Here is a 13,108-nt window from a genome sequence, read left to right on the forward strand (position 1 = left end):
TTGGGGGAACTGCGAGGGGACGTTGGGAGTTTGATCCTCCTTGCGTACGGCCTCTCACCGGGTCCAGACCTCCCACTCTCTGGTCCCTGAAGCCCAAGCTACCGCCACAAACGCCAGGCGTCCTGGCGGCGCTGGGCCGGGGGGCGGGGAGCGGGGATGGTGAAGCGGGTGGGGAGAAGCCGGGCGGCCTCTCCTCGCTCCCGCCGCGGGCACGCGTCCAGGGCTGGGCAGAGGTGGGGGTGGGCGAGCAGGGGCGCTCACGTCACGTGCGCGCGCGCGGGGACCGAAATAAATGCCCGGGCGCTCTGGGGAGCGGCGGAAGCGCTCTGCGCCTGGCTCTGCGCACGGCGGCTGCACCCAGCGGGAGCGCGGGGTCGCCTGCAGCCTTCGCCGCCCAGCCTGACCCGAGTCCCCGCCCCTCTCGCCCCTGCAGCTTCTGCTCCGAGACGCTCGGGCGCCCACCCTGCAGAGCTAACCAGGCCGCTGCCGTTCCACCCCAGCCTCGGCCTCCCAACTTCGCCGCGCTTTTCCCAGCTCCGGCTTCCAGGTCCGAGGGGAGCCGCCGAGGCCGAGGATAGCAATCCCCTCTGCAGGCAGCGCCGGAGGACGCGCGGCGCCCGGGTCCTGCCCGAACCGGGCCGTCTGTGTGCTGGCTGCAGGCGGCTGGGGAGGCCGGCCGTCTGGTTCGGCTGATCCATCTTAGGGAACTTCACACTGGAGAGGTAAGTCGTCAAGCTCCCACCCTTTTCTATCTACTTTTTTCTTCTTAAACTCTACTTAAAAAAAAAAAAAAAAATCCACTTGCAGAGAACGGTCGATTACGGAGGGGTGGGTGTGTACTCGGAAAGCAGCCACGATGGAGAACTCTGGGCGCTCCTGCTTATCAGTGAGTTTGTGAATTTCACCTCCTTTGGTTTGGGTGAACGGTGTGCGCCTGCGGCGTGTGGCCTGAGAGGCTCCCCAACCGCCCGTGGACTGTTGTCTTCATCGGGTGCGGGCCACAGGTTAGGCACACGCTTTCTAGGAAATAATGATTTTTTTTCTTCTTGACCTGTGCCTGTATGCTAAGATACCTCCCCCAGTGACCTTAACTGTTCACTTGCATTAATTCACTGGTGCCTTTAGAAGTCTCTATGGACATAGGTATGCGTAAAATTTTGTACTTCTTTAAAACATTTACCCTCGATTTCATAATTTTGTTGACATTCTGAATGTTTGAACCAGAGATGGGGCACTGAGATAAAATACCTTGAAACACAGAGAGAAACATGGATCTCTGGATTGCCTGATAAAACATTCTAGGATAAACATTCTAGGACCCTTTGCAGGCTGTGTGCCACAAAAAGCCATTTAAAGATTTGTAATTCAGAAATCGCTTTCAAGCTTTAACTCTTCTGGGTTGCTTTTGCCATTTGTTTTTGGCATCATGTACATTATCTTGGAAAATACAGTTTTCTGTTTTGTGGGAAAGGTGCACTGTGAAAAGTCCTCTGGAGTAAAAATGGATTGGAGAAAATTTATTTCAAAATTTATTCCGTTTGCTGGAATTATGTAAACAGATCAAACTGGCTCCATCCCTTTGTGACTGTTGTATTATTTTTGTTGTTAGAAAATTAATGTGTGCCGGGATTTTCACCCTAATTGCACTACATGTCCTTATAGCCAAAAGGAGTGGAAGAGCCGGTGTTGGAGATTTTCCCGGGGAAATCCTGAGAGCATTCATTATGAAGTGTACCGTGCGGGAGTGGTTCAGGGTAACCACAGTGCTCCTCATGGCCCGAGCGATTCCAGCCATGGTGGTTCCTAATGCCACTTTATTGGAAAAACTTTTGGAAAAGTACATGGATGAGGATGGTGTGTGGTGGATAGCCAAGCAAAGAGGGAAAAGGGCCATCACAGACAATGACATGCAGAGTATCTTGGACCTTCATAACAAGTTGCGAAGTCAGGTGTATCCTACAGCTTCTAATATGGAGTATATGGTAAGAATATTTTTCAAATGGTATGTACATAGAAATGTTTAATGATGCTTTTAGCTTCCGTGGTTAAAATCCATCCTGCTGATACTTAGTCTTTGACCATTTGTCCTGTATGAAGCTTTTAAAAAAGATTTTCTTCAAGAGTATTTTCTTCTGCATATTTTTTTTTCATTTTTTAAAGTTTTATTGGAGTGTGGTTGCTTTACAATGTTGTTAGTTTCTGCTGTATAGCAAAGTGAATCAGTTATATATGTAGCTGTTCTTTTTTAGATTTCTTTCCCATATAGGTCATTACGGAGTATTGAGTCAAGTTCTCTGGCACCACTTTTTTTTTATCCATCTTTGATTAAAATCCATCTTTGCAATTTTCCAATCTTGTTACTACACACAAGCAGTGGTGTAGTCCTGTATATTCTTTTGTTGTTGTTTTTTTTTTAACACTGCCACAAGGCTTGTGGGATCTTGGCTCCCTGACCAGGGATTAAACCCAGGCCCTGGACAGGAAAAGCATGGAGTTCTAACCACTGGACCGCCAGGGAATTCTCTGTCCTATATATTCTTCTACATATTCTTTTATTAGTGTTCCTTTCATTTTAAGAGATCTATAAATTTCAGAGTAAAATTAAATACCTTCAGATCTAATGTTCCAACTAAGTACTTTAAATTCTTCTCTTAGGAGAAAGATTCCTGTCCCGAAAATGCTGTACAGTTGATGTATTTGCTTTTAAATGACTTAGTAGAAAAATTGTTTCCTAATTCCTAATTGATGGAATCTTCTTATGAATGGTGGACCTGAAAAAATCAAGGATGAATAATTTGAAGACAGTTTCCAGATGACTGATGTGTGCATACACACACACACACACACACACACACACACACACACACACACACACACACACATATACATATGTGTATGTAGATACATTATAGATAGATAGATATAGGGTCTCCCAGGTGGCGCAGTGGTAAAGAATCCACCTGCTAATGTAGGAAACACAGAGTCGCAGGTTTGATCCCTGGGTCAGGAAAATCCCCTGGCTGAGGAAATGGTAACCCACCCCAGTATTCTTGCCTGGAAAATCCCATGGACAGAGGAGCCTGGTGGGCTACAGTCCATGGGGTCACAGAGAGTCAGACGTGACTGGGCATGCACGCATGGTTATAAAGTATATGTATACTTTTATATATATATATATATATAATATATATAGTTTCTAATGGGCCATTGTTTCTTAGCAGTATGTAAATGACATGTTATAAAGTGTACTTTTCTGTGGTTGCTTTATGTTAAGGAATACTTTGGCAATAACTTTTTACCCTCTGAATTTATTTGTGAACTTCAAAGTGTGAAAATACGTTCAGGTAAAGGATTCAATAAAAATACGTGATATCCTTAATAACCTTATATGAATTCTGAAAGTCAATTAGCAAGTTTGAGAAACAAAATTACTTTTTAAAGACTGTTAAATATTACTTTTTCAAGACTGTAACTCATTAATATTAGGATACTTCATACCCTAAATATATAGAAAAATTTTCAAAAATCTTACTGCTTGCATGAATTAGGACTGCACTAGCAAAATTTCCACGTGGCTCAGCAGGTAAAGAATCCACCTGCAATGCAGGAGACCTGGGTTCGATCCCTGGGTTGGGAAGATCCCCTGGAGAAGGGAAAGGCTACCTACTCCAGTATTCTGGCCTGGAGAATCCCATGGACTATACAGTCCCATGGGGTCACAAAGAGTTGTACACGACTAAATGATTTTCACAATAATAGCAAAGATCGATAATTTTCATTGATGACAGCAAACTTAATGAACATTGATGCTGACATTTCTCCTTTGGACACATTGCAGGGTCCTGTTAATTTTAATATATTCTAGTTTTTCCTTTTGTTTTTTCCACTTACATTAGTTTGGATAGGTATTCTCTATTTTGGTAACTTGGATGAAACATGGAAATTCTAAGTTCTCATTATATATTACAAAATATTTCCTTATATTATTTTAACTTTTACTAGAAAAATATTTTACCCTAAAGAAAGTAGGTAGCATGCAAGAGAAGTCATCAGAGATAAGGAATCAGTCCCAACCATCAGGCTGTAGGGGTTTAAATTCTGGCACTGATACACTTCTGGCTTCCCAAGTAGCTCTAGGAGAAAAGGACCCTCCCCCAAATGTAGGAGAAATAAGAGATATGGGTTCGATCCCTGGGTCGGGAAGATCCCCTGGAGACGGACATGGCAACCCACTCCAGTGTTCTTGCCTAGAGAATCCCATGGACAGAAGAGCCTGGCGGGCTATTGTCCATAGGGTTACACAGAGTCGGACATGACTGAAGCGGCTGAGCATGCATGCACGCACCCACCCACTGTGTGACTTTGGGCAAATCATAAATTGCCCTCTACTTTAGTTTCCTCATGTGTAACACATGAGCTTACCTCAGAGGGGTGTTGTGAGGATTATGTAAGAAATGAGATGACCTGTGTAAAGTTTAACTTATTATCAACCATATTGCAATTACAAGGTCCTGGTAAGTATTACTAAGACATAAAACCAATACTGTGTTTCCGTGAAAATGAAGTCGCTCAGTCATGTCCTACTCTTTGCGACCCGATGGACTGTAGCCTATCAGGGTCCTCCGTCCATGGGATTCTCCAGGCAAGAATACTGGAGTGGGTTGCCATTTCCTTCTCCAGGGGATCTTCCCAACCCAGGGATCGAACCTGGGTCTCCTGCATTGCAGGGCAGACGCTTTGCCATCTGAGCCACCAGGTTTCCTTAATACCATTTAAATAGCCCATCTGAAATTTGTTTGCTCTTTTCAAAATTCTGTGCCATGCGTGATATGACATCAGCAATGTCTCCCATTTTCTATTTTAAAATGTTTGTTCAAAGTACAGAATTCTCTGACTAATTCATCTGTGAGCTTTCAAACAGAAAGAGCCAGTTAATTATGGAGTTTTTCCAAGTAGGCCACCCTGTGCTTATTCCATGTTGATAGGTACTCAGTTGCATTTTATTCAAAATAAGGAAGAACTTGGGAGTTCAAACCCCAAAAAGAAATCTGAGAATATTTGTGTGTGTTTTAAGTAATATGGAAATAATGAAAGAACAGTTCTGTGATTCGTTTTCTATGTCTGACTTCCAATGAAAATAAGTGCCTATTGTATGATGTCTGGTCTAGAATGTTTATATGCATTTCTTTTCAATTTCATTGCTTTCGTCCTTTCCTTGAAATGTAGATTCAGAAACCAGCCAAGGTTTATGTTGCGTTGCCCTTAGATACTATGAACACTAGAACTATGTCTTGGCTAATTCCTGGGCTGCAGAGGAGTTTATTTCCCAACGGTAACACAGGAACACATTTTCTAGAATACACATAGAAGGGGACGTCTAAAAGAACAATACTGCTTTATTTGAAACACTGTTGATTTATATTTTATATAATAATAATGTAAGTACAGATGTTGATCGACCCATGGAAAGAAAATTGGTTCAAATAGTTGACTGAAGTGTATTTTTAAGGGAGAATGGATACATGTACATGTATGACTGAGTCCCTTCATTGTTCACTTGAAGCTATCACAATATTGTTAATTGGCTATGAAGTGAAGTGAAAGTCTCTCAGTCGTGTCCGGCTCTTTGCGACCCCATGGACTATACAGTCCATCGAATTCTCCAGGCCAGAATATTGGAATGGGTATCCTTTCCCTTCTCCAGGGGATCTTCCCAACCCAGGAATGGAACCCAGGTCTCCCACATTGCTGGTGGATTCTTTACCAACTGAGCTATCAGGGATATCCCAATAAAAAATAAAAAGATTAAAAAAAATTCTTTCAGGGGACTTCCCTGATGGTCCAGTGGCTAGGACTTCATGCTTCCAATGCAGGGAGCCTGGATTCAATCTCTGGTCAAGGAACTAGATCCCACGTGACTCAATTAAAGATTCTACATGCTGCAACCAAATAAATATTAAAAAAAAAAGTGTATTTTGATAAAATGAAAAGCTAAAGAGTCACTTTCTATAGAATCTGCAGTACCGTGTGATAAGTGCCACCGCTTTTGGCCACTTACACTCCCCTTCTCCAGGAGATTTTCCTGATGCAGGGATGGACCCCGGGTCTCCTGCATGGCCGGCAGATTCTTTACCATCTGAGCTACCACAGAAGTCCTGTACTCTGTTATACTGCATTAAAAGTTTGAATAGCCAGTTACCTTATGTACATTTGGTGCTTGTTTTAGTCTGTTTTTTGTGTTTGAACCTACTGCAGCCAAGCCACATCCATGTTCATTAACATCGCAACCCTACCCCCACTCTTAAGGTTCATTAATTAATAGGGTTAAAAATGACCTCCAGAAGGCCACATCTTTGCTGGAAGAGCTTATAGGCTGATTGAGAAGAAAGAATAGACACATCTGAAAATTTTCAAGTAGGCAGGAACATGAAATTCTTCGTTCACATGTATGATTGATGCCAGGGGATCACAGGGTACTGGAATATTCCTACAGGAGAGTTAATCAATGGGGAAGATGACGTTTATGTTGTTTCTGGCAGATGGTCAGGACCACAAACTGTGGCCAAGAGTGAAGGGCATGTCTCAGCTGGAAGAGGAACCAACATGCTAAATCTAAAAAGCTATGATACAGAGTAACTTATTTACAAAACAGAAACACACTCAGAGACCTAGAGAATGAACTTACTGGTTGCCAGTGGGGAAGGATGGTGGGGAGGGATACCTAGGGAGTTTGGGATCACATGTACCCTCTGCTGTATTTAAAATGGATAACACACAAGGACCTACTATATAGCACAAGGAACTGTGCTCAGTGTATGTGGCAGCCTGGATGGGAGGGGAACTTGGGGAAGAATGGATACATGTATATGTCTGGCTGAGTCCCTGTGCTATGCCCTGGAACGATAACAACATTGTTAATTGGCTGTATTCTAATGAAGTTTAAAAAAAAAGGAATCAACAAAGTGGAGTGGCTGACTGTTTTTCTAGGAAACCAGAAGCAGAGTAGGTTGATGAAAGCAAAGCCCTGTGGTAGAATCAGGGAGAGGAGAAATGCATTATTAATTATAGAAACCAGTTACCTGAGCAGAGAGATTACAAGTGTTTAATTCAGGATACATTGAAAAACTGAAGCTTTTAGGTCATCAGATGAAGCTGTTACTGAAGAGGCAGTGGATATTTGAGGAAGAAACAGTGCCTTTAGACCTGTGTTGTCTCTGCTGTCAGACAGATTTTTTTTTTTGCATTGTTTTTGTCATTGGTAGACTTGGTATAGGGATACCAATTCTATACCAGCCCATGGACTATATATTCCTATGTATATAGGTTTAGGAACATATAGCCCATGGGCTGCAGTGAGATAAGTGATTTGATCCTGTTGAGCATACTGTTATTTTCCTTCAAGCCTTTCCTTTTTGTGGGTATTAGCCCTATCACTCAGAGATGGCAATGGCACCCCACTCCAGTACTCTTGCCTGGAGAAATCCCATGGACGGAGGAGCCTGGTGGGCTGCAGTCCATGGGGTCACTAAGAGTAGGACACAACTGAGCGACTTCACTTTCACGCATTGGAGAAGGAAATGGCAACCCACCCCAGTGTTCTTGCCTGGAGAATCCCAGGGATGGGGGAGCCTGGTGGGCTGCCGTCTATGGGGTCGCACAGAATCGGACACGACTAAAGTGACTCAGCAGCAGCAGCAGCCCCATCACTTGGTTCTTTTATTTTTATTTTTTTGGTTATTTCTTCATCATGTTGTTGTTGTTGTTGTTCCGTTGCTAAGTCATGTCTGATTTTTTGTGACCCTATGGACTGCAGCACAAGAAGCTTCCCTATCCTCCTCTGTTTTCTGGAGTTTGCTGAAGTTCATGTCCATTAAGTCGGTGATGCTATCTAAGCATCTCATTCTCTGCCACCCTCCTCTCCTTTTGCTTTCAATCTTTTCCAGCATCAGGGTCTTTTCCAAGGGTCTTGCTCATCTCTTCAAACTTTACTTTTGGCCCCCATGGTTTTACTTTTGGTCTTCTCCCTTCCTGGGGAATTATATTTATTCCTTTGACTTTAAATACTATCTGTCTATTGATGGCTCTGGGGTGACACTCCATCTGATAGTCTTCTTTGAGCATTGTTTTCATGTTTCCTACTGTCCACTGGGTCATCTCTTGAATCTTAAAGTAATATTGTAACATTGCTTCAAGTACTGTTACTTCAAGTTTAAGATGTTTAAAAAGAAAATGAGCTGCTTTTGTTCCACTCTTGCCCATGGTCATCCTTCCCTCCCTGGATTCTTTCTCAGTGAATGTCATAGACATCTGCTAAGTCCTGTCCAAACAAAAACAGATCATTAGGGATAGCCTCATCTCTTGCCTTGGTCTCATTCCCTCTGTCCACTTCCATGTAATATGTACACACAAATATAAACACACAGTTACTTGCCAGAGTCTTAGACTCTGTCTTAGAAATGTTTGAATCTATCTCTTATTTCACCAAAACCTGTGTTCTTTGTCTCCCTGAGACGGGCATTACAGCTGCCCCTGCAGAAGATTATACTATCTAGTCTTACTTTATTTCTACTTTAATCTACCTTCCTCACTGCTACACAATCTATCTTTTCCCTCAAACAAATCTCTGGTGCTTACTCAACTGTCCAAAGCTTCTGTTAACTTTTGGCTTCTCACAAGTTAAAGCCCATCTTGAAGAACTTACAAAAGGAAGCATGTCTAGTCCAATAAGCCCCATAGCCCTCAACTCCCTTTGTTGTTGTTGTTCAAATTCATGTCCATGGAGTCGGTGATGCCATCCAACCATTGCATCCTCTGTCGTTCCCTTCTCCTCCTGCCCTCAATCTTTCCCGGCATCAGGGTCTTTTCCAATGATTTGGCTATTTGCGTCAGGTGGCCAAAGTATTGGAGCTTCAACTTCAGCATCAGTCCTTACAATGAACTTTCAGGGTTGATTTCCTTTAGGATCGACTATTTTAATCTCCTTGCTGTCCAGGGGACCCTCAAGAGTCTTCTCCATCCAGTACCACAGTTTGAAAGTTCAACTCCCTGGCATATAATTGAATCTGTGTTCACATTAAACTATACACTGTTCTTTCTTTTTTATTTATTTAAAATTCATTTGGCTGTGCTGGGTCTTTCTTGCTGTGCGTGTGCTGTGCTTAATTACTCAGTCGTGTCTGACTCTGTGACCCCATGGACTGTAGCCCGCCAGGCTCCTCTGTCCATGGGATTCTCCAGGCAAGAACACTGGAGTGGGTTGCCATGCCCTCCTCTGGGGGATCTTCCCGACCCAGGGATCAAACCCACATCTCTTACGTCTCCTGCGACAGCAGGTGGGTTCTTTACCACTAGAGCCACCTGGGAAGCCAAAGTATTTTATTTAAGCCTGTTTATAGTATTGAAGTTTTGTTGCAATTAAATATATACATGTCCATTTTCCTTTCAAGACTGAATTTCCTGGAAGGATAAGGATGTATTTACCTTTACAACTGTGTGTCTGATGCATAGATGTACCCAGTAAATATTAATATTTGTTGATTGAATACTGTGGAATGTTCAGTAAATATGTGTTGAATAAAGCCATGGATGGAAAATAGATAAAATTATATGAGATAAATATAAAGGACAAAGAAAGAGGAATTAAAATAAGAAAAATTCTATAAGTAGGATATCATCAACACCAGAGATAAGTTGGAAATATCAGAGATGAAGAATAAGTCAAGTAATTCAGAATTATTTTTTCTATTTTTAAAAATATTCATGGTGTACTAAAAATTGTCCTATAATATAGAGCTGCTGAACAGTGGTTAAGATGTTCAGATGCTCTGGAATTTAAATAATAAATTAATGCATATTTATCTCTTGTAACAACTCTTTAATAAGTCTCTTAAATTATAGATTGGCTAAAATCCAAAATAACTCACTGTGATAGAAAGTGTATCTAAGTCTAGAATGTCCTTTAGCAACAATTGGACATATTCCCTAAAAATTTTGTATGTGTCATTTGCCTTTGTACATGCTCAGTCATGTCAAGCTCTTCTGTTCATGAGGATTCTCCAGGCAAGAATACTGGACTGGGTTGCTGTTTCCTTCTCCAGCAAATCTTCCTGACCCAAAGATGGAGCCGTGTCTCACCATGCCAGTTATACAAGCTATTTCCCGCTATTGTAACTATTTGCATGTCAGTCACAGAACAGTTGACAGACACTCTGCTGGGAGGGTTGATGGCTGTACCTGCTTGCTGTTACTTCACATATGATAAGACTCGGGACAGAAGTTTTGCACAGCGTTTTCCCAAATGTAGAACAAAATACATCTAGCTACCTGTCCTTCCACTGGGCAACCAGAGGCTCCAAGCCAACAGCTAGTCATACTTGCAGTCCATGGTGCATGTTTTGGTACAAACAATGGCTTAGTACCAGTTTGTCACTTAAACTATTTATATGGCCATGCTTAACACTGGAAATGAAGTGATTTTTCTTCTGTGCAGATTTTTCTTCTGTACAGCAGATAACTGCAGAAACTGGTCAAGGGACGATGTAGCCCCCAACCCAGGGTGATGTTAATCTGGGCTCTGCCCTATTTCTGACTAGCTGTGGCCCTGAGTCCAAGCCTAAAAAAAGTTAATTTTAGCTTGTGAGTTGTTCTCACAAAGCAACTCTTATAAACGTACATTTTCTGACATTATCTGCCACCAATGACATATATCATTGTCACTGAATAAAACAATATATGGATATTGTATTATCCATATAATACCCTGATTCTGGGAAAGATTGAAGGCAGGAGGAGAAGGGGACAACAAAGGATGAGATGGTTGGATGGCATCACTGACTCGATAGACGTGAGTTTGAGCAAGCTCTGGGAGTTGGTGATGGACAGGGAAGCCTGGCAAGCTGCAGTCCATGGGGTTGCAAAGAGTCAGACACAACTGAGCAACTGAAATGAACTGATACAATACCCAGAAAAAATGCAATTAATAAATTGATGGCCTCATAACTCATTTACCCAGAGCTTAATGTTGACAAATTTCTTACCTTGCTAAAAGTGGCCAGAATTCACTGCAAGTAAGGTGTTATTTCAACTCTTGATTCCTAAAATGATTATTTTTCTGTGTTCTGGCACTTGCCTGGTAGTTTTCAAAGTTAAATATTTGCATCTTTTAAGGGTATGCAGTGTAATCTATATGCACTTAAAAGTTCATGAAATATCTTGACTGAAAGATTGTTACTCTTACTTAAGATTTTTAAAGTTTCTTTCTTCTTGATTTATTTAATTTTCTTAAACATTTAATTTTGTTAAACAGTTTTTATTTTACTTCACTAATATTATTTAGATATAGTAAAGCTTTTTTTTAAAGTTAATTTGTATACAGAATTGAAAAGTTTTTAAAACCTTAATTTGGATACATAGTATTTTTTTTTTTTTTTAGCATTGACACTTCATATTAATGTAATTTTCATTTTGAAAGTTGCACTTGTAGATGGCAATACCTGTAGGAAGAGAGTTACATTACAGCTCAGTTGCTTGAATTTGTTAGCTACCCTGTGATTCTGGGAGATTAAAGATCCCTCATTAAATGAGAGCAGATCTAGGGTCTTAGAAAGGCAAGGCATGAGAAGCAGTTTCACAGGAGAGAGGACTACCCGGAGCCAGAAAAGTGTCACAAAATTTTGAAATTGTTAATTGTTGTTTATTCCTTCATTTGACAAGTATTAGTTTACCAAATGCCCGGCACCATTGAGGGCCCAGCTATGAATACAACATACAGTCTAACTTGCCTAGAATAGGTGTAAAAACCCTAACTGTCCCAACTCAGCAAGTGGCCCATGTGGCTGACACAAGGAGTGTGAAAGTCGTGTAGAAAATGAGGTCCAGGTTTCACTGAGGAGAACAGATACACGTCACTGTAGTCATTGTAGAGACTCTCTCTGAGTCCAAGTGACAAGAAGTCATTTGAACAGAGGAATATCATGATCTTATTAATACTTATACTCATTCAGAGTCAATTTGAATTTGTTGAGAATAGACTTTACGTGGTGGGAGGTAGGGCCATAGTATGGGCAGGGAGTCAAGAATACTGCAGTAACCAGTCCAGCAGCTGATGGTGGCTAGGAGTGGGATGGCAGCCTTGAAGGTGATGAGAAGTGGTATAGTATGAATCCACACTAAATTTCATTTGTAGTCATGACATCAACTTTGATAAATTCAAGGAAGCCTTGCTGCAAGACTCGGGCAATTGGCTTGGCCAGCCAGGCAGCCAAGTTCCCACATCTAGTGCAATGTCTAAATCTACCCGAGCCCTGACTGCAGTTTTTGAACACTGGTGGTATTTTCCATCCTGGTTTGAATATCAGTGGGGAAAAAAAGGAAAGAAAAAAAAATCAATGGGGAAATTTCAACTTGTCCTGACTTCTGGAATGGTTACAGAGATTCTGGAAATCCGCAGGTTATCCATTGCCATTTCACCCACCCAGTTCCAAGAGCGGAGAAGAGATAGACGCAAACTTTGTCTCCTCACTTCCTAGGGTACTGATGCTTGCTGTTTTTCCACATGGTCTGCCCTCACCTCCACACTACTCTCCCAAATTAAAAGCAAGAGGAAGTGAGAACTGTAGCAGAAAGGACAGTGATGTAGCTCCTGTTCATTAAACCCCCGTTGCACCATCGTGGGGTATGTCACTGGGATTTGATTCCACCTTGGAGGTAACATAGACATATTTTGGATGTGTAGCTGTAAAGATTTTGCCTGAGGAACTGGGAAATATTGGAGTTACCATTTTTTAAGATATGGAAGAATGTGGCTTGACCAGCTTTTCGTAGAGATAACTGGAGCTCAATTTTGGATAAATTAAACTTAAGATTTCTTCTTAAATATTCAAGTGAATTTTTCATGTGTGCAACTCGATATATGTGGTCTAATCTGGACCATAAAGTAAGGATTCATCAGAATTTAGATGATGTTAAAGCCCCAGGAGAGATGAAATCATCAGGGGAATGAGTATAGAGGGAAGCTGGGCTTGGTTGCTCAGTCGTGTCTGATTCTTTGCAACCCCATGAATTGCAACTTGCCAGGTACCTCTGTCCATGGGGATTCTCCAGGCGAGAA

The 13,108-nt window shown here is 41.8% G+C and overlaps 1 protein-coding gene across 1 annotated transcript in view; it reads left to right on the plus strand.

Moving 5' to 3' along the window:
- Positions 1-636: 636 nt before the first annotated feature.
- CRISPLD1 (cysteine rich secretory protein LCCL domain containing 1) overlaps positions 637-13,108 on the plus strand; it is a 51,137-nt gene continuing 38,665 nt past the window's right edge. Inside the window, exons 1-2 of the mRNA XM_061123515.1 lie at positions 637-722; positions 1,663-1,982. Of these exons, the coding sequence (XP_060979498.1) occupies positions 1,725-1,982 (258 nt within the window). The 5' untranslated portion in view covers positions 637-722; positions 1,663-1,724. The remainder of the gene's footprint in view (positions 723-1,662; positions 1,983-13,108) is intronic.

The sequence above is a fragment of the Dama dama genome, chromosome 21 (genome assembly GCF_033118175.1).
Source record: "Dama dama isolate Ldn47 chromosome 21, ASM3311817v1, whole genome shotgun sequence".
NCBI classification, from domain to species: Eukaryota; Metazoa; Chordata; class Mammalia; order Artiodactyla; family Cervidae; genus Dama; species Dama dama.